The sequence below is a fragment of the Battus philenor genome, unplaced genomic scaffold, assembly GCF_028537555.1.
Source record: "Battus philenor isolate CCGP_79_NKW_IND1 unplaced genomic scaffold, ilBatPhil1.0.hap1 SCAF_22, whole genome shotgun sequence".
Taxonomy (NCBI): Eukaryota; Metazoa; Arthropoda; class Insecta; order Lepidoptera; family Papilionidae; genus Battus; species Battus philenor.
In genome coordinates this window covers 4,223,300-4,245,709 of record NW_027181685.1, presented here as the reverse complement: position 1 = coordinate 4,245,709, position 22,410 = coordinate 4,223,300, and the positions used below count along the sequence as shown (strand labels likewise).

The 22,410-nt window shown below is 35.0% G+C and overlaps 1 protein-coding gene across 2 annotated transcripts in view; it reads left to right on the top strand.

The window, feature by feature from the left end:
• The window catches only part of Hipk (Homeodomain interacting protein kinase), a 138,271-nt gene that overhangs the window by 103,352 nt on the left and 12,509 nt on the right, over positions 1 to 22,410 (top strand). Inside the window, exons 3-12 of one of the 2 annotated variants that reach the window (XM_068767123.1) lie at positions 9,375 to 9,520; positions 15,331 to 15,488; positions 16,520 to 16,589; positions 16,975 to 17,110; positions 18,076 to 18,294; positions 19,037 to 19,191; positions 20,270 to 20,446; positions 21,271 to 21,424; positions 21,838 to 21,939; positions 22,166 to 22,276. In XM_068767123.1, the coding sequence (XP_068623224.1) occupies positions 9,375 to 9,520; positions 15,331 to 15,488; positions 16,520 to 16,589; positions 16,975 to 17,110; positions 18,076 to 18,294; positions 19,037 to 19,191; positions 20,270 to 20,446; positions 21,271 to 21,424; positions 21,838 to 21,939; positions 22,166 to 22,276 (1,428 nt within the window). Of the gene's footprint in view, positions 1 to 9,374; positions 9,521 to 10,467; positions 10,894 to 15,330; positions 15,489 to 16,519; positions 16,590 to 16,974; positions 17,111 to 18,075; positions 18,295 to 19,036; positions 19,192 to 20,269; positions 20,447 to 21,270; positions 21,425 to 21,837; positions 21,940 to 22,165; positions 22,277 to 22,410 lie in introns of those variants that run through there. The other variant, XM_068767124.1, reaches the window with a different exon arrangement.

Sequence of the window (22,410 nt, the reverse complement as noted above, 5' to 3'; positions counted from 1 at the left end):
ATTTCCAGCTAAGCTTATGTTTTATAGGCGGCGGTGTTTCTTTTACAATGGACTTTGTGTTCCTTAGTATTACGCAGCTAAGGTAAGGCCGGTGCAAAAAATTAGAAAACAAGATACATTTTCAATGTACTACTCAATAAAATAATAAATCTTTGGCTATACTATACGGAGATTGTTAAATGATCTATTAAGGTTGAAGTTAGAATAATATGCTCAGAAATATCTACATCGTATAATCGTAAGATGTCGTAAATAATCTAAACTTACATTTTAAATTTGTTTTGTTAATATTTTCTAAAATTGAAAGGTTTCTATTTATTAAACTTGGCAGGTGAGACCAGTGTCGTAGTACAGAACATAGCCTCGAACAAATAGGAAAGTAAGTTTTAACTCGATATATATTCACCACGCTACCTATATCAACGCAATAGCTTTCCTCATCGCAATGCCAAACCGAGCGCTTTTTGAAGCGGAACATACGGAACTTCTCATTTTACCCTTGTACTTGATGACTTTAAATCATATGAAATAACTATATTATTTAAAAATCAATATATAGTTTATATACTTTAGTCTAGATTTTTCGACAATCAATATAGAAATGGTAGTGCACAATCAATTCTTGTACGGGTCGCTTTAGCTTGCAGAATGCGAAATCTCTCATGTGTTCAATATTGTGTCTAACTCTGCAATTATGACCTCCAATGTGTAATGTAATTAATTCATCAGCCATTGATAAATTTCATTGAACATTGAGTTACAGTATATAATTATGATTTCAATAAATGGTTCAAGTTTTCGCCACGCTAACGGGAACGATGCGATGAACAATACTCGAGGATTTGTATACCAATATTTAAGTCTTTACCAAAAAACTCTTGTTATTTTTAATTATTCAGTTTTGTAAACGGTCGTTCTTAGTACCTATATCGATTTACATACAACGGTAACAATGCAAAAGATGATCAGCTTTGACGAATATATTTTTTTATTTACAGACGAAGGAATTTTATTTATTTTTTGAGAATTAAATTGTCGAGATGTCGACCAAATCTTCGGGAACATTCGAAGGGTCTCCAAAACACACCTGCCAGCTTAAGCTGTTGGAATAGCCGACATTTATTCACGAAAGCTATGCTTAAATTAAAAATTTTTTGCAAATTTTTTCAGAGATTTACAAAACTTTCCGCTCTTGAGATTTCTCCATAAAAAATCGCAAGGCGATAAATCTGGACTTCGTGGTGGCCACTCAAAGTTGGTGTAAGATGCGTAACGAGTGACCTCATTCAGTTAAAACGAAAAGTTATTCAACAAACAAAAGTGGACTTTAATCTGGTCTCCCTTTATATCGTGACGAGAAAAAAATATACGTAAGATTAAGACACATATTTACTGTTTTATTCATTAGTACGTTATCTTGCTATGGACATTGGGTAGGTTGTAAATGTTGATAAGACTGTGTATATAATTGTTGACATTTACGAAATTGCTTCGTAACTCGTGGTATGCAACGTGATAAGCTATGACAGTGTCGTTATGACGTAGCGGTGATTGTGTCCAGTCGTACGCCGAAGAGGAATGCTGGTTTCAATGCGTAAAGTAATAACAGAAATTGATAAAGAGAGTTCGTTGTTTTTAGGAATATTATTATATACACACAAAATAATTTTTAAATATTTTTTCTTAATACTATGTACACATTGTTGCATGGATATGTAAAAATAGAATCAGTTCCTTTTCGGTGCACTGTTGTTCAATTATGAATTCGTCACTAGCTTCGCTTGACGTCATGCCTTCACGATTCCGGATTCTGGCCACATGTATGAAGTCTAGACAGTCATGTGTAGTGCAGATCTAATCGTTCTATACTTTGTCGGTAACCACCGGTATTTTAAGTCATCGTCTTGCTCGCTATATGCCCATAATACTGTACTACTAACAGTGCGCTTTAAAAAACTAAAACATTTTTTTTAATCTTTTTTTTTAAATAAGTTCATTTAATTTATCTCACTATCTACAACCACGATTAGATCATAATAGCATCCCTGGACTTAAAGCTACGTGGGTTTCAAACGCGACCTGAAGAAAGCATACGAGTTCAGACTGGTTTTTTGTCACTTTTGCAATATCTTTAATACAGTACTAGACCAATTCATTTCCAATGACTATATCATTTAAAAATCCTTCACAATGTAGTAGGGTTTTAAAACGATTTATTTATTGAACTTCTTAATTTTTTTTGAAAGTAATTATATCTGTTGTTATATGACTCTTTCCTGCCTGTGTACTCGGTTATGGATAGAATGTATATAGATAGTTATACACCGTTGCCGAGACCTACCGTTAGTCTAACAGCGTTTGTCATAATTGATTCAAAGAAAGACGGCTAAGGGAGTAATAAAACTTTATAATGGACGCTACTCCGTTACTTTCCTTATTACCTGAGCGTGTCTGAGGGTGCCTAAGGGTGCGGCAGGTGCTTTGTACTTCCTCTTTCGAAAAATCTCCCCGCTCCATTCCCTCAACCACCCAGTCGCATAGTGTTTAACCGACGAAGCATTTACTGTATGCAGAAATAATGAATTAAAAATCTCTGTTTATTACAATAACATAGATAATGTTGTCGACAACTTCTAATTTTTGTACGTTGGTTTTGTTTCCTTTAAAATATTATAAATTCTAGAGATTTAGGTGAAGATATCTTATTATGTCTGTTTTTCGACTGATGGGAATTCAATTGAAAAAAATGTAACATGATGTTTTAATATGTGGATTCATAATAACGTGTATCACTTTTTATTATATATATATATATGTAAGTAAATATTTCTCACGCGAACAAGTTCTTCACTTTACATGCCTGCTCACGGTGGGCATTGAGCTTTAGGGAATAGTTTGTGTAAAATTCTTACAACTGCAACAATATTTAGTGAACTTGTTTGTCCCTCTTTTCAAATTCGCTCGTAAAGGAAGATTAACTTGCTACTTATTAAATTAGGACAGTCTGGGATCATACATAGTAAGCAACCGCGCAAATTAGACTTTGCATTCCGTTGCGTGGACATACTCTAGTGCTATGACTAAGCCGGTTACCGCGTGTACAGCGATTGCCACACACGCGATGACGTGCGATCCAGGAGCTGCGATTGATACTTTTTTATCTACTATTAATTTAATCATATAATTATCTACTTTAGATCATTTATACTGACCACTTTTGTGTCATGAGAATAACACTAGAATAGTCCTATTTGAAAACACATAGCGTGTAAAAAAAGATAGCCGCTGGGGCCTAAGGTTCTTGAGTAGAATCCGCGGAAGACAAGCGCACCGTTGGACATCTACAAGGTAAACAAACAATTTTGTTAATGTCTTAGGAAAGACGTTGGAAGCAGACCACTTCAACCGAAACTCATCGATGTAGTTTTAATTTCACTTGCACTAATATCATTATTCCTTTAGTTAAAGCAATTCTCTACAATATGATTAATTTACAAGTTTTGGTTTAATAATCCCATAAACTTATTATATGATGGTTCTGGGACGTCACTCGGAAGTGTATTGTAAAATAGTTGCCCACAAAAGAGTTACTAGCTTTATAGATCCTAGATCATAGTGTAACAAATTTGGCATTCTTTATTCTGGTATTTTTGTGTACATCGTTATTTTTCTTATACTTATTACTTTAAGCTCATAGACAAGATTTATCATATACTTGTTGACAATGGGTTTTCATATTGTTTTCTTTACGTGCTTTTCTCTAAGAGAATATATAGCTCAGATTTTACGAATAATTCTCTTCTGCAAACAATTTCACAAAGTTTGTTCAGTACACAAATTATATCGATTTGAACACAATTCCTGCTATACAGATAGCTGGAATATATTAAAGATGTAACTATTATACTATCACTAGACGAAATTAACTCTACAGTGATTTAACTTAAATAGCTCTGTTTTGAATAGATTAGAACACAAATCATAACTTTCAACCCCCTTTCGGTTGTACGAGTATACCTTTCTTAGTAACATTGAAGCTTAGCTTGTAAGAATTTACTTAAAAAACAAAAGTGGACTTTTAATGCTTTTAATTAAACATTTAATGGTGTTCGTTTTATTCATTAATATATTGACATTGAGGAAATTGTAAATGTAGGTAAGTCGGTGTATATAATTGTTGACATTTACGAAATTGCTTTGTAATTTGTGGTATGCAACAAGATAACCCATGATGATGACGTCGCTATGACGTATGACCATACATCTTTCTGTTTTGAATAGATTAGTACTCTCAGGGGCGGCTCTAGCTTGTGTAGCGCCCGTGTGCAATAAAACCCTGGCGCCCCAAAGGTCAGACCCTCCCCCCCGCGTCTATAACTATTAACTATTCCGTCGTAACAAGAATTTTTTTTCATGTTTCAAAAAGCTATTTTATAAGTAGGCATAGTTTACAGTATGGTATGTATTAGTTACGGCCTTTCTTCTTATGACGGCAGAACAAGCAAACACTCATTGTTTTTATGCCTGTAGCACATCTTTGTTGCGAAACTAAGCGAGCATGACGGTCCAAGACGATGCTCTTAGGTGTCGCCCCCTGAAACGGCGGCGCCCGTCTACATTGCACACCCTGCACAATAGGTTAAGCCACCCTTGAGTACTCTTGTTAAAGTTCGGTTGAGTTCCGGACACTATCTCTAGAATTAATTAAACGGCGATTTAAGTCGCAATGTTTTTTTGTGTTTTTTTTAATATGCAATTTATCTTCACTTTGATGTCGTAATAACTTTTTATGAAACACAAGAAGTCATCTTTCTGTGTCAAATAAAATTTGCGATTACGTGACAACATTTTGTTGTGAGTTTCATTGATTTCGCTGATTAGTTTTTTTATATGCAACGTGTCAAGACGTCAATCATTTAGAGTGGATGTCGGCGGTCGGTCGTGTCGGAACTGGTCGGGGCAGAGCTCTGCACGTTCTTTTCCGTGTTGCTTATCGCCGGACGGGTTTCATAACCGGATGCTTTGTAAGTCGCCCGGGCTGGCGTCGTGGCGCGTGGCTCGTTATTACACATACATACATAAGCTCCTTATCTTACAATAGTTTCTTTTTACCGGCTATAAATCGGCTAGACTGATGGATGTCATACTCATGGTATTGAACAAACTTCTCATCTAATGATCAAGTTGCTTTAACATTTCTTAATCTGTCACTCATTTTATAATAAAAACAGGAATAGGCAAATTCGCAAGCGGGCCTAGGTCGCCAACAAAGCTCGAAGAATTGCTTTTCTGTAGTGACAGTAGGCGGGGCACATCGATGTGCCAACGACGGCTGAAAGGTTCACGAGTTTCCTGTAGACGGACACTGTATCGCAATTTCTTTAATGACTGTCGTCGTTATACCATAGTAGTAACATAAATATTCTTTTTTTTTTTACAACTACGTTACTGTCCAGGTTAGTTAAATTAACTTCGAGAAGATACAGAATTATAGGTAAATAAGGAATTTATCGCTTGAGCTTCGTATCGTACATGTGTACCATCAATTATATGACGATTTGCACGTCAACTATGTAAATAGGTAATTACTACTATTTATATTAGCATATATGTTGTAGTTCCTATCACAGCGCTAATAATATTGTATAGATATGAAGAGACAGGTGTAAAATATACTAAATGTCTGTATTGCAAAGTAATTTGTTGGAAAATATTCAATTACATGTCTTTCATATTCTTTCATATTCATGACTCGTTCGAAGTGTATTATTTTAGTCAAGGAAATGATCAGCTTCTGGGACCGCACGCTAATTATACTTTCGAGCACATTCGTGCAAAACAGAAATAACCTAATGATACAATCCAAATTTGGGTCCGTTTATAACACAGGGTGACGTCATGCTCATGTTTATCAAACGGTCGTCTTCTATTTCGTGTCCAAAAGTTCCAGCTCTTTGTTCAAAAGATGCAACATTCGTGTGTATATTGTAATAATTTGAATGCTTTATGCATTCGATTAACATTTATACATTATTCAATAGTCCCGCGGCGTAGATTACAAGTGAGATCAAATTATAATAGAGGTTACGTAAACAGATTATTTTTTTATCGTTTAAATGTATGCCGTAAAATATAACTTTCATATGAAGTTACTCTTCTCTACGTTTAAGAACTAACATTAACATCATCAATATGAAAAGTTGTAATAAAACTCTTCTTACAGCAATTTAAACGTGTAAGTGAATAAATTTATTTAATTGATTTCATAGCACTTTTGGTTTTTTTTTTCGAAATTAAAAAACCGCTACTGTTTGGCAATTCTTGATTTAAATATACTATTCTGAGTTATTACCAAGCTCGTATAATATAGGAATAGCGTTTTAAAATATTTTAGTTTGTTATTGTTTTTTAGAATGTTAGTTTATAAAAGTAGAAGCTCCTACATTTTTGGCAGAAAAACTCTAGATAACACAATAAACTTTGAAAATGTCTTGTATATGCAAAAAAAAAGCTAAATACATGCTATTGCAGTTTTGTTGATCGAACCGACAACACTTGAACTCGAGTAGTGGCCAGACCGCCCATTAGTATGACTACGTGTATTATGTAGTAAGTTATTTTCTTTGCCTTATCATAATACATTAAATACCTTAAAATTAATCGGTCGCGTATCAGAGATAATGTGATAATATTTATCTAAACTAATTAGTTATTTCTAAAATTCAATGATTGATTAATAAAGATTAATAGTGATTGCATACTTATATAAGTCGTTTTAATGGTTTTTTAACGTCGTTGACATGTTCGTCATCATTATGAAGTCTTTTTCAACTCCTTTTCTAATTGTAGATTAAACACCCATACTCAATCTCACCGTCGTCAAAAAGATCGTCACGGTAGCCGGTCCTGCGCTGCCACGTTCAGCGATTTCTCGCGATTTTGGACATGTCGTCGGTACACTTAGTCCTACCGAAAAGTAAATTTATAATATTATTTTCATTGTACTTGATGTGGTATTAATGAATAGCATATCTATTTAAAACTAAATAGTAATATTCCAACATATTTTTTAAGTTAAATTCTGCATACCCAAAAAATACCCTTAGTAATGTGTACTAAACATTACTAAGATGCTACTAATAAACGTCTAAACCTCTTAATTAGGATATAACAATGATGAAGTACTCGTGTATGCCTGTAATTTTTATCGTAAATTAGCTGCTCTGACATTATACTATCGAAAAATAATAAAAAATACCTGTAGAAAACCAATAGGGAAAAAAAGGTATTTCAAGGTATCACTTTATTTATTATCTTTTAAACTTAATGAATTAATGATTATGTAAAGCAAATAATACTAAAGTTAAAATGAGATTTCTTACGATTTTTCTTTCTCCATGAGACTCCACGGGCCTCGACAAAAATGTTAAAAAGGAACGAAACTTCGAAATTCCCACATGTGTAGCAATACATTCGATTATTGAATTTTCGAAATGACTTTTGAATCAAGATAGTTGCACTTAAATTAAAAATCTTCGAAACACATGAACAAACTAGTTTTTTTCTTATATTAATATGTATCGAAAATACATATTAAGTTTTACACTTTTAACGGTGTAATAAAATAAATTTATTTTCTTAGTGTTATTAAAAACATATTTTTTTAAATATTTTACTTTTTTGTGTTTATTGCAAACGCTTGCAGTAGGGTTAGTGTAGTGGTTAATGACTGTGGCTAATTATTGTAGGTAGCACGTTTGACCCTCGACACGTTTAACGATAAAATTGTAGGTAGGGTTAGGTTTAGAAACTTTCGTTCTCGACAGCGAAAAAGGTATGTTGGTTGAAGCTAGAGAGTAACAAACAACTTACAACAACAATTTCATCGATCTTTTTTCCCGAAGAAGTGAATTTTTATCACTATCTGTAGGTATAAAATTTAAATATGCAAACACCGGATGTGAATATTGTTTTGACACTTTAATAATGAAATAAATAATAAAATAAATTAATTTCAATAAATAATTAATGAAAAATGATTAACAAATGAAAATTACTGCAAATTAAATTAACTATCAGGATTATATTAAAAATTAAGTAATTGATTCGCGTTAATAAAACTCAAATTAATGCCGTTAAGAAGACGCGACACTAACAAGCTGTCATTCCATTGATGTTTCAAATTGAAATGTTTAGCTTGTTGTACATACATGTAATTACATGCGTGAAAAATATTTGAGTAAAACGTGTTTTATAGAGGTGTATGCTATGATAAAAATGTCTAACCAAATAAAATAATTATAAAAAATCCATTACCTACGGTAATGATTTATGCTGGTTACTCAATTCCAGGTAATAATTAATCCCGCTTGGTAAAAATGTGCTTATAATTTTCGTCGGCCTGTAACAATTCTGGGAATTGTTTATTGCCTTCAAACTTTTAGAATTTAATGGTTTTTTGGTTACGTTGATTACCGCTTGAAAGTAATGTTAAACAGATTGCTAACGCTCGCTTCTTTTGTCTAAATTTTAACTTTTTAAAGAAGACAGAAAATGCCGCCACTAATTCGCGGAAATTCATTTCCAAAGACAAAGTATTCCTTTCTATTGTCGAAAACATACGGGTCCTTTTGTGAGCAGTGGTAGCCGCTAGAGGATTGAGCCTTGCGATTGTAGGTAGGTCGTAAATCTTAGGATCGTAAGTCTGTCATTTTGTAGCCCAAGTTATAAATATTTAATCCTTTTTGAGACCGATTATCTTAAGACTTCGTTCACCTCGTTGGTTTAGAATACCAAAAAGTATTAAATCGATGATATCAACCAGTGCAATATGTGTAGGGACTGCTATATAGTGCAAACTCATGGGTTCTTAAATACTTAATAAACTCCATGACATGAAAATTGATTGTTTGCCTTAGAATAAAAGGCTTACATTCGACATATAACGAGTGGTTAGTTATAAGTTTAAAAAGCTATAAGGGAGTGAATGTGTAGCTCATTTGTCAGCGGCACATTCTAAAGCTTTTACACCTATCTATAATATCGCATTATATAAAGTGTTGGTTCTGAAACACGTTACATTTTTTATTGGAATGCTACACTTGTATGATTTCTGATAGTATAAACTCTGTAGGGACAGGTAATTGAACAAATATTTAATTTTAATATGCGATCACATGTATTTAAAAATCTTTTTGATACTGTTATTGCAGTATTTTTTCTTATCCATTGATTTTTGAATAAGGTGTGCCATTCTGTAATTGACAGTAAATTTGTAATACCTTCTCGCCCTTAAAACTTTCATATCTATTACTTATTTATAATATATGTTTGCCGTGTGGCACAAGTTACAAGAGCTTTCTGATCGTTCGCAGAACAAGTTGTGGGTTGGCGTCGGGCCGGGCTGCTGTGGTGCGTGCGCGGTGCCGAGTCGCGCGTGCGATGCGGAGCGGTCCCCGCCGCCCGCGCCGCCACCCGCTCCGCCTGTGCTTTGCGCCAGACCCTGTTGCCGAGAACCTACGTCAGTATACACTGATACAGACGAGACATTTGGTGATTATACTTTTAGGATATGTTTTTCCTTTTATTAGTTTTTAAGTTTTTGTTTTTGTGTTAAACATACATTAAACATCAGATCCACAATGTGTTACATGAAAATAAGTCGTGACAACTTATGAAGATTTAAATATAAGGTTGCATATGACTTGGTAAAAAACATATCTGGCTGCAGATGTTACAGAGATGTAGATATTCCGTAACAGAAATAATGTATCCTGTTCTTTTAAATTAACAGATAGATGTAACGCTAGCTTGTGAGGGCAGCTACAAACCACTATTTCACCAGATTGGCAAACTAACCTTTTAACCATTTTTACACTGTGTTTTTAGTTATACGTGTGCTATAGTAATAACAATTACTGAGCAAAAAACAAAATATCATATAACCATGTCTACCACAAATTTTCGCTCGGTCGAAACGTTCGGGGCAACTCGGAATCAAAAAATTAACCATAATGTTAGAATTTCAATTTTCAATGTATAGACGGATGCAAATACTGTCAAGAATTCCAAAGAAATCTCAAATACTTAATCTTTCTTAAAGTCATAATTAATAATTTACATTTAATAACCTTTGTATAAATTTTTAGTGTCTTGCTTTCAAATTTTGATCACGCGAACTGTCATATTCATATTTAAATTATAACTTTGTCTGTAAAAGTTTACTTTGTTTTCGAACTTCATTATTTATTTCGTACATACTCTGGCACGAAAACATTTTAATGAACTTTCAAACTAATTGCGTGCCGCGTAATATTTTAAATTAACATAACGACCTAGTAATTAGTAAATTAGTGAAACTCAAGTCGGACAAAGCGTTTAGTAAGAACAATGGGTCAGATACGGTCTACGTTCATTCAATCAGTCGCTTTGGGGCAAATACAATCGCATAAGCAATAACAACGTTCACACAACACATAAAAACGTTGCACGAACGAATAGTAGGCCTGCATTATTCTATTTCAATACCAAGAATTTGGGATTTGCGACCCCTAGCTACCTGGCATCCCCACCACGCTGTCCGGGGGGCTGCAGGGACGAGGGGACCTCTCCCCATCACTTCATCCCCAACCCTCTACGATGCGCGTACGCAGTCTCGTTACGTATCCCAAAAACATACATAAAGTGCTTTATTTGAAAATTATTCTACAAGTCTTGAACATTTGCTTATGATAATTGTGGTGGGTTTTTTGTACAGTAGTGTATAGTATCTATAGCTGTAGTGTGTATTATAGTAGTGCGTTTGTTTACGTAAATGGATCTGTCACTCCCGAGGATCAAATTTGAAGAAGACGAGTATTTCGAGGACGAAGGTGAACTGGACGATGTGGAGTCGTAAGTTAGCTAATCTGAACAAATATATTATGGTGTGTTAATAAAGCCGCATGTAATATAGCGACCAGTGTTTCCGTAACACTGCTAGTAATGCAATTAATAAAAACTTGGAAACTCTGACTGATGAATAGTGAAGCGCACTTTATAATATTCTGTCTTTACCTCAAAATTCGATCTTAAATCACCCCTAAAATTATGTGAATCAAATTTAGTAGAAATATTTGCGGCGGCGCAATAAAATCCAGCTTCTGTTTGTATTGCTGTATACTCTATTATCGGCGTATAATGATAATAATGATATATATTGCAAAAATGAAACGATTTCAAAAATTAATATAAAATTTAAAAAAATAAAAATGTGTTATGTACCACCCTGGTACCTCGAGATATTTCGCTTGGGATCTGTTTTTGGATTCTCATTTTACTGACGTGATTCTTTGCTGCTGTAAAGTAAGCATTACGTTGTGACTTAATTGCGCTAAATTATTATAAAGTAAAAATAAAGAAGTAGTGGCAGCCCAGCGGTAAAGGACTCGAATGTCTTGGACGTCAGGAGGTCGAGGGTTTGATTCTCGGGATACAATCTTATATAATTCACACTTTGTGCAATAATTATATAGGATTGCCACTAACAAACAAGTTTGTAGAGGATGAGTAACAGCGTCCTCTGCGTAACACAATACCATAATATGATCGTGAACCCGCCTGCCGGCGATTATGGTATTCTTCCATAAATTATTCTGGGGGAGGTTCAGGCCTTACAATAGTCATATAAGGTTTAAAACTATGAAAGTAATATATCATTATTATGTTTAAAATGCATGTTTAAGATTGTATTGATTAATAAATGAAAACATACTGCTTTTTGCAACGTGCAGAAACGACAATATATACAGCATAGCCACCACCATGTTACCACCAAATATATATATATAACAAAACAACAACAATAAACAATGTAACAAATGCAAGCTAATCAAAATATTCCAAAAAATTAGGGCAAAATTAAAAAAAATTGTACAATTAATAGCTACAGTAGGTAAGTTTAATATATTTATTAGTCAGGGTCTATTGCATGTTACAGTTATACGCAAAACAGAAACGTACAACTAAATCGTTGATTCTTTTGAAATTATGTTATTACGCTATACAGTTATATAATGCCATCTAAAATGGATATAATTAATGGAAATCATGGACTTTATCTTTCAAAGTATTTGTGGACTCAGGTTTTTGGATTAGGATGTACGGTACTGTTTATTAGATGAGACGCCTTCTTGTGGTATCAGAAGAAAAGCGTCAACAAAAATGTACATATTTTCTATGTGATATTATTGCGCTATAAAGATATCTCAAGTCAGTTAAAACGGATTGAATAAGTGAAAGACTTGAAAATCCATAGGCTTTTGTATGTCACATTGTAATTGAGATACAGTAAGGTTGCTTAGCGGATGCGAGTAAACAGCTTGTCGCGTCTGAAAAGTCTAGATAAATGTAAAAAACTGCAAATATCTGCAAGTAATTAAAAAATTAGGGTTATTATCTCTGCCTGCCTACCTGTATAGTATTAATAACAACAAAATTACACTCGGGCAGCGCGGCTCAACAAAACCTCGCACCGGCTGCAAACCGCACGGCCGAGTCGCCGCAGGTGCGGCCGTAGTCGGCCAAAAGGAACGTCTTTTTTTGAATGAATCTCTTGCTCGCCCGGACGGCGATTTCTCTTTGATGCTCTTTATTTGTAACAAAAAAATTGTTTCGACTCGTAACCTGTTCTGCGCTGTAACTTGTCGCGGCAAAATTATCGCTAACAATCATCCGACAAAAAAGTTCCCGAATCATTGTTTTATATGAAGCCTTTACTTCAAATTAAAATTTGCCCATTAACAATGGTGTGAAATTACTAAAGATTCTTTATAAAATTCATCAAACACTTACGCGGTAAAAAATTATGGCTTACTTTTCATTTAAAACCAAGGCGCCACAAGTCGCAATCAACTGTAAAATATTTTATTAGTTTTCTAATAGCAACCATTACCTTGTTCTATTGGCAATACAAGGCGACTAGTGACAAATTAATTGTGCAATTTAAAATTCAAACGTTTAGTCACGTAACGCAGTCAACAATGACTTTGTCACGTTCTCATTTACAAAATGCCGTCAGGTTGGTGCACATAGCTCATCAGTCGGGTACCACCTAGCATGCGCTGGCACAACGTAAAGTAAAAAATGCCCTTTAAATTCAGGCATCATGCAGTAACCTAAACATGTTAAATTGTATAGTTAATACAACACACGTTCGTAAATTAAATATAATAAAAAAGTCTTGAGTGTTCAGAGGTTCTTAACCTGAAGGAGAAGATTAAATGAATAACTAAAACCAATATTTGCGTTTGCCTTTCGTGTTAATGTTATATTAATTTTTTTTTTCTTTTAAATGTTATATAAGCCATTAATGGCAACATTTAAATTTTCCTCGTACCATGTACGGATTTGTTAACGTCGTATGTCATTTAGATATTTCATTATTAGTACTATAATTCTTTAGATTAACGGAAAAATCCAATATTCAATTACTCACAACTTAAAATTTTATAGTTAATATGCTACAATCGTGGACTCTGGTAAATTAAAACCTTTTTACACCCTAACTACTTAAAACTTAAATTAACCCTTTTCAAAAGAAACTTATTAGGTACGTGTTCGTAATAATTTGGCGGTGGTTGTGGGAGGTTTCGCCGCCGGGATCGGCCTCTGCCCACGCCGCGCTGATTGGATTGGGAATTGGGTAGCGAGCTTCGTTACGTGTGCGCTCTGCTAGTTAGGTCATACGTTATAATAAGTTTGTGCCATAAACATGTTTTACTTTTTGCGCATACAATCAAAATATTAGGGTAATAATTACACTTTAAATATAACAATAGGACATCTCCATCGTTGCAAGACGTTCACTGTTGGATAATGGTCTCCACCATAGATTTCCAATAAGACCGGTGTTAAAAGACCTGAGTCTGTGTCTGGTAGCTTTAAGAAAGTCATGTGTTCATTTATAAAACAACCTAGTATGAACCATTATGAATAATGAACGAACCAGAATGAAGGTTCAAGAAGGTCAGTCTAGATGGGTTACCACGCGACGTTTACTACTCCCATACGGTCAGGGATAAAAAACTGTTTTTGTATTTATTGAAAGGCAGCCGAAACTATATTACTTATTCTTACATAGGCAATATCATCGTCTTGTGTCTTGCATATATGGTTATTTTTACAGGCGTTTATAACTGTTTGAGGTGGTGATAGGATGCTGACGGCGCTTAACTTCGATACTTATTTTAAGTTTTGCTTGATATCCCACAAAAACCTGATCAGGGTTGGGTGTAAGGGCCACAGAGAGGAGAACTCGGCTGTCACACGAAACGTGTAGCATTCTGTTTCGAGGATATCGATCTCTTCGTCAGCATATTATTATTGTTCGAGCGGTCTGCTATAGAATTATAAGCCGCAACAATATTTATTCACATTATCACTTATATAATATATAAAATTGATGGAAGGGAAGATTTTTAAATTCGGATAATAGATGAAGCGATTCCTTAATTCTAATTCGTCATATGGGCAAGCGATGGACTACACGAAACCTCGCACAATGTATAGTTTTGATAACAAATTCCAGGTATGTAGCTTCACAAGCGCTGACTGTTCGTAGCTATAGGAATTTGTCATAATGTTAGAGCCGTAGATTATTTAACATTGGAGTGGAATTTTAAATGTGTACGAGAGTCAAACGGCTTGTTATTACGACCGGGCTCGCATTTACATAATAGTACTCCGTGATCATATTAACATTTTGTGTGAATGGTGAAAATCGAAAATCTTAGCTATTATCATTTTATAATGATGATAACTAAAATTTCATCATCATTTCAGCTGTAAGACGCTCACTAGGCCTCTCCTAGAATTTCCAACGGGACCGGGATTGGAAACGACTTGGATTCTGCGTTTGCCTATGTCCTCAACAAGTTAATGCTTTTTTTTAATAGCATTTATATAACAAGAATTTTAGGAAATAAAAATAAAATCAACAATAATTCTAATGATTTACGTACCTTAATCTAATTTAAAAAGTTAAAAGGTGATCATTATTCCTTCATTAACTATATATTAATTATTTGATTATTCAAAGAATGCAAGATCTGTCGATCTGGGCGTCTTTCGACTGACATGATTATCGTGATAACGTGTGTCATACGACACAGTTAAAACCGCTGGATTGCATACTCAGAGCCGATCATCGTGGTAATATTTAGAGGAAGTCTATCCTTTGCAGTTAGCGTCTATCGGCAGACATAAGAGTGAATAAAGTTGTATGTTATTATTATCAAGTTTTATGTGGTGTGTGCTTTTAGAGCAATATAATAAAGTGGGCGTATGTTGCAGTGTGGGAGATAGCAGCGAGCGCGCGCGAGCAGGCAGCAGCGCGGGCAGCGGCGCGGGCGCGCGCCTCCGCGGTGCGGCGGCCGCAACGACGACGGCGCACAGCAAGCAGCTGGCGGCGGGCGGGCCCAACCACCCGCCCCAGCCGCAAGGTAACAAACGTAATGTCCGCATTCTTATATACCCCCGCACACACCCGCACATATACACACGCACCATCACGCACACACACACCCGCACATATACACACGCACCATCACGCACACACACACCCGATATCAGCCGATAGATGCCAACTCCAAGGCATAGGCCTCCTCAAACATCGCCATGCTAACCGCATTTGCGCCCCACATCCACGAATCACGTATAACTTTATTATATACTTTCATTTTCAAATATTTTTGGTTTCAAGTGAATGATAGATCTACAAGTTTTCTTTCAATTTTCCCCAATTCTGCGAAGATCCTTACTGGATCCTTCCATTACAAAGGGTCCCGCGACTTCGGTTTTGATCCATTCTCTCTACCCTGGGCAGATGATTAGTTCCCATTGCTTTCCAATAGCATCGGTGAGAAGCAATCTGCATCCAGCGCCTTTCAACGACCTCAATAACGCCCGCTGTTTGCCGTGTGGTTGAATGTCCTCCGTTATGCTTGCTAGACCGTGGTCTCCAATTTATAATCTTAAAACCCTAACAGCCCAGCCATCTGTATACAAAACGTAACGCAAATTAAGACAAGCACGCACGTTTAAATATATCTTTGTTTTTATGTTCCGAACTATCAATGTCAAGTGATCAAACCTTTGTAGATTTATTGTCATTAGTTTTATTATTTCTTTTATTTATCCCACAACACAACTCTCCTTATAATAACAACACTCATTATATAAACATGTACGAAAATTGCCATCAAAATTGAATTAATAGTTTGATAAAACAAATATTATTAGAAAATGATCGAGTTAAAATTGATTTTGCTTTGAATATTACTTCATTCCATAATTTTTTTAAGAAATATTTTTAAATAACTAGGTATTTTGTTAAAATAATATGAGAGTAAATTTAATTTCTGTAAGTAATTTTCCGTTGACTGTTGATCCGATCAAGCCACGCTATTTTTATTGTTTGCACAAGCGATGCATATGTAACGCGCCACGTACGCTCTGTTCGCATGCGGGCGGCGCGCCACAGGATCGGGCTGCGGCGGCGATGGGGACTACCAGCTGGTGCAGCACGAGGTGCTCTACTCCTCGTCCAACAGGTATGTGCTACTTCTACATTTTTATTTCCTGGGGTAATAAAACATACTTTAGGCGCAGAGTTCTATTTTGATTAAAATAAAGGATGTTGTGTGAAGTAAACTACATGAGATTGTTCCATACGGTACGCTATTACGGCATGCTGTTATTTTTATGGACTTTTTATGAACCTTCGGGAATAATATAACAAAAAGGTTCCACAATCGCATATTAGAATTTCAATGATATTTGTATGATTATTTAGAATATTGAATGATATAATAATCACGAGGTTTTATTAAAAAAAGTTAGATTCCGTTCCCCCAGAGTAATATTTAGTTTTTATACGACTTAGCTGGAATGTTTGTCGAGAACAGAACAATTACTTAAATAATGTTCGCGGTGCAGGTACGAGGTGCTGGAGTTCCTCGGGCGCGGCACTTTCGGGCAGGTGGTGAAGTGCTGGAAGAAGGGCACCAACGAGATTGTCGCCATCAAGATATTGAAGAACCACCCCAGCTATGCACGCCAAGGGCAGATTGAGGTAACACACAACAAGAGATTTAATTTTAAAAACTATTAATATCTTACTTAGTATGCAGTCTCAAACAGTCCGTGTTAATTTTGAGTAATAAAGAAGTGAGGTAGATAAAAATGAAAAATCTTTGCTTTTCGTAAACTTACTGCAAGTTACACACGAATAAAATTAATGCATCCAGGTTTGTAATATATATATCGTTGAAATTCTGCTCGAACCGAGTGCACCCGTTTCATCGCACAAAAGCGTTCTAAAACGCCGCGCTTGTTAAAAACACCTTAATCTCCGTATAATTTACTGACGCAACGCCTCCGACCTCTTTTCTATTTATTTTGCAAAGTGCGCTTCCATAGAAGCTCTCGGCTCTGGCCCATTTCCAATTATAAGATCATTGTGTTTGTCCATCGGAGTGCACTTCGAACGCGCCGCGTGCCGGAGATGAGACCGAATTCCGCTTCTATTTTATATCGGAAATAAAAATGGCTTATTTACCTTTACGTCTACACAACAACATACAGTCTCACACTCGTGTATGTATTATACAACGCATAGGCTATTCACTAAGATAAGGACTCTTACTAAAGATATTTGCACGCTACTATAAACGAGGTTTGCAGTCAAGTGCTAGTGTTAAATGAGTAAAAGAAAATTTTTAAACACACATAATATGCTGCCTAATGTGATAGATTCTACAAATATAATGATTCAAAGAGCTGTCCTTGGGTCACGAATCACGATTTTGGACTGTATTCTTTTTATATATCCTTGTTTTACTAATATATTTAATTGACTTACAAAATATCTAAAAAGATAATTATAAGTAACATTTGTCCCTTCGGAAATTGAAGCAGGTAAGGCCACAAAATATTTTTAAAATATCTGATCTACTATGTTCCTTACACGTTTAAATCTAAAACATGTTGCTGTATATGCTACTTTATAACGAGTTATTACGTTATGTCTGATAACAGGTGTCGATTCTGTCGCGGCTCTCGCAAGAGTCCGCGGACGAATTTAACTTTGTGCGCGCGTACGAGTGCTTCCAGCACCGCTCGCACACGTGCCTCGTGTTCGAGATGCTGGAGCAGAACCTGTACGACTTCCTCAAACAGAACAAGTTCTCCCCGCTGCCGCTCAAATACATCCGCCCCATATTGCAGCAGGTCCTCACCGCGCTGCTGAAGCTCAAGGTACAGCATCATCGAGAATATTGGAATACTGTTTTAATTATTTAAATTATCACTACATAGATAAGAAGATGAAACTAAGTATAAGACGCGACTCAAAAAATTCAAGTTTTAAAAAATATTTCAATTAAAAAATTCTGAATAATATCAAGTATATCTATTTAACTAATGACGAACTTGAATCTACACACTCTTACTCCTAGTACTGCTAGATAAGCTTCCGCTCTTTACTCATTTCCATTGTTTAACTACCTTTAAAATACTCTAATTTTATGTTTTTTATTTAATATCAACATCACGAATATAAACCCGATTGGTTATTCTATCTTCTATAATAAATTGTCAATTATCTTAGTAATTTTAAAAAATACTTCATTAATCTTACTATGAACAATAACTTTTCATTTATTATAATTTTCATAACATAATATACAGTACAGCGTTTTTATAATTTGACTGCCATCGACTGATTGTATCGCAATAATTGTATGTGCTCTACACACTTGTCATGTTTACTTACCGCCGACAAGCCCTCCATTGACCATAAGACGCATCACGAATATGCTTAAAAGTCCTATATTTTAAAGATGTTTGACGAAACAATCTCTAGTGATTATGGGAATGTTTATTGGTAACTTGTGGAAAGTTATTTTAAATGCATTAGACGTAAGCTGTTTCAATTTGCCATAGAAATAATAGTAAAGTAGTAGATGTGCTTAACTTCATAATTACTTTACGATTCCAGCAACTGGGCCTGATCCACGCGGACTTAAAGCCCGAGAACATAATGCTGGTGGAGCCTGCGCGCCAGCCCTACCGCGTCAAGGTGATCGACTTCGGCAGTGCATCACACGTCAGCAAGGCCGTTTGCAATACCTACCTGCAGAGCAGATACTACAGGTGAGCACACACACACTAACTTATCAACATAACTGTGTTATATCTGAGGTAATTAATTTTATCTGGGCGTCTTTGTCTAGCTCTTTCGCTCAACGAGCCAAGAGGGAGGAGAAGAGGAGGGCTATGTTCGGAATTCCTCTGAGGAAAGAAAGTAACCGCCTTAGGCCAGCGGATTGGCAGGATGAATTGTCAGAGGGCAGGCTATTAGCATCCAGAATAGTATAGATGGCCATAAGGTTAAATATATATGGGGCGTTAAGCTTACGAAGTGGAGATCACGAATCGGCAAGCGCAATGGGCAGACGATATTGTTAAATTCGTCGGAAAACGTTTGACACAGGCCGCTTACACCCGGTCCTATTGAAACTCTGCCTCGAAGGGCAATATCCATCAGTGGACTTTTTACAGATAAAATGATGATAATGATTTAATTTTTATTACGTTTTTAAAAAAAAATCACTATAGATGGCCATCACACGGCATCCATTTCACGTGTCAAACAGTAATTTGTCTGAAATATGTCTTAATAAAATTAGTGACTATTATATTTATAACATAAACGTGGTAGAATTGTGGGACTTTGAAATTGTAGTACACCACACTGATATAAGTGTAATTCTTATTATCATCCATCATATATGTACATTATCACTTTTGCGATGAACTTTCGAGAAAAGATGATTGATTGGTCTTATCAAAAAAGATTTGTCGTGATGTCGTCATTGCGACGAATATTAAAGATCAGAATATGACATGTACATTTTTATTACATTCTTCATATAAAAATAGAAGCATTCCAAATATCATCACCTTCACTGTCATCATCATTGCAGCCTTTAGACATCCACTGTTGGACATTAGCCTTCTCCGAAGACTTTCTACAGGACTGAATGGGGCAAACTTACATACAATCTTCGACCGACCCTAACACGGTCATCTATCAAATATATGTAATTAATCATAAGAGTCTTAATGTTTTATCTTTCACGAGATTAAATGCAAAGCGATGTATTGTTTTTTTTTTAAACTACACTCGCCTTATGAGTTACTGATTTTTAATAAATATGTTAATTTGCAGAGCACCGGAGATAATCTTGGGACTGGCGTTCTGTGAAGCGATCGATATGTGGTCTCTTGGCTGTGTGGTCGCAGAACTGTTCTTGGGCTGGCCTTTGTACCCGGGCTCCTCCGAGTATGACCAAATACGATACATCTCTCAGACTCAGGGCCTGCCCACCGAGCACATGCTCAACAGGTAATGCATTTTTTAATTACATGTTTCAGTTGTAATGTAAAACTACATGTACATATTAATGACAATATACATCAAGTATTTCACTAAGCTGATGGTTACATTCATTAATCATATTCAAAGAGATATCTTCATTGATTTTGTGTACAAGATATTTCCCTGTTCTTTGCAAACTCTTTTAGCACATGCACATTCAATGTCAATTTTAAGTTTATTATATTACTTATTACTTGAAACTTTCAAAACGTGTGAACAATAACTGAGGCCTGTTAAGACAGGCACCTTGCTGAGAAAATTTAAATATACATGCCGACATTTACATAGGAATTTATATTTTAAAATATAGTTCGCACTATATCGTAGTAATGAGTAAATCATATCATATGTGATATCACAATGATATAGTGTTGCTTGACTCATTCTTATATAGTTTCTAATAATTACAATTGTGTCTAATCATCATGGTACAAACAACTACTCTGTGAAATAAAGCTTTATATTTTTATTATATTATATTAGATTAGAATTTATTTATTATATTAGAATATTTATTATATTTTTACTAATTATCCTCAAAAAAAAAAACAAATGAAACACAAATTCATGTGTCAATGAATGATATTTGCAAACCAGAGCGTTAATAAGAAAATGTAATTAAATTAATGTAAAAAGCATGAAATTGGTTAGAAAGTTAGCCATTAAACTATTGTACAGTTTGACAGACTATATTTTTCTTTTCTTTTTTTTTAAAAATAAAACGTTTGTTTTGCTAATAATATTTTTATTAATGTGTGTGAAAATGCTTGTCATCTAATGCGTTTTTCCAGCGCATCAAAAACGGCTAAGTTTTTCTACCGCGATGTGGATAGCACGTATCCCTTCTGGAGGCTGAAGACACCTGAAGAGCATGAGCTTGAAACTGGCATTAAGAGCAAGGAAGCCCGGAAGTATATCTTCAACTGCTTGGATGACATTGGACAAGTAAGTTATATTAAAATGCATGGACACAAGCCCTGAGACAGGGAACTTAGCGATTCTCACCATTGGGGAAAATAATTACTCACATATTGTCTGTTTTATCAATATTTTGTTCTTAGACATGAGGAATCGCCGGAGAGCATTATAAAGATCTCAATGTAATTAATAAAATTGAAAATTAAAACAATTCAGAAGCATTATTGAAATTTAATTTAATCACATGAAACCATAGTTTGTAACAAGCCTTATTTGTTATACATTGTAGATTGTATTGATTACATTTCAAGTTTCTGAACTAACATACTACAGCAGAATAAAATTGAATTGTGCTTCTAATTGTGTAACATCTACTAGGTTAGACAGTTTGATGTAACATTTATAATTTTCGTAACTAATATAAAATAATTGTTTGCCAGGTAAATGTACCGACAGATCTTGAAGGTGGCCAATTGTTGGCAGAGAAAGCAGACAGAAGGGAATTTATTGATTTACTGAAGAAAATGCTGACCATGGACCAGGTACAATACTTCTCACATTTTATTTGCAAGATATCAAACATTATATATTTTTGACAAACAAGAAATATTAAAATTTAATTTATTACTATATAAATTAATTATAATGTCTACATTAAATAAACAGTTAACACACTGATAAAAAGGAAAACTTTAGAGTATTGTTCACGTCTATTGGTAATATAAAATGAATAATGTGAATTTATTGGAAAATGTTTCTTAAAAACAGGAAAGAAGGATAATGCCTGGAGAAGCCTTGAATCACGCGTTTGTCACACTCGCGCATCTCGTGGATTACGCTCACTGCAACAATGTGAAAGCCTCTGTGCAGATGATGGAGGTGAGTTTTGTGTTGTAATTATATTTGCTTGTATCATGGAATTTTTCTACAATAATTGATAATCTATGCAATAAAATGTAATGATGATGGGTTTACCTAAAACTCCACCAAATTATTCCAACTAACATGGACCA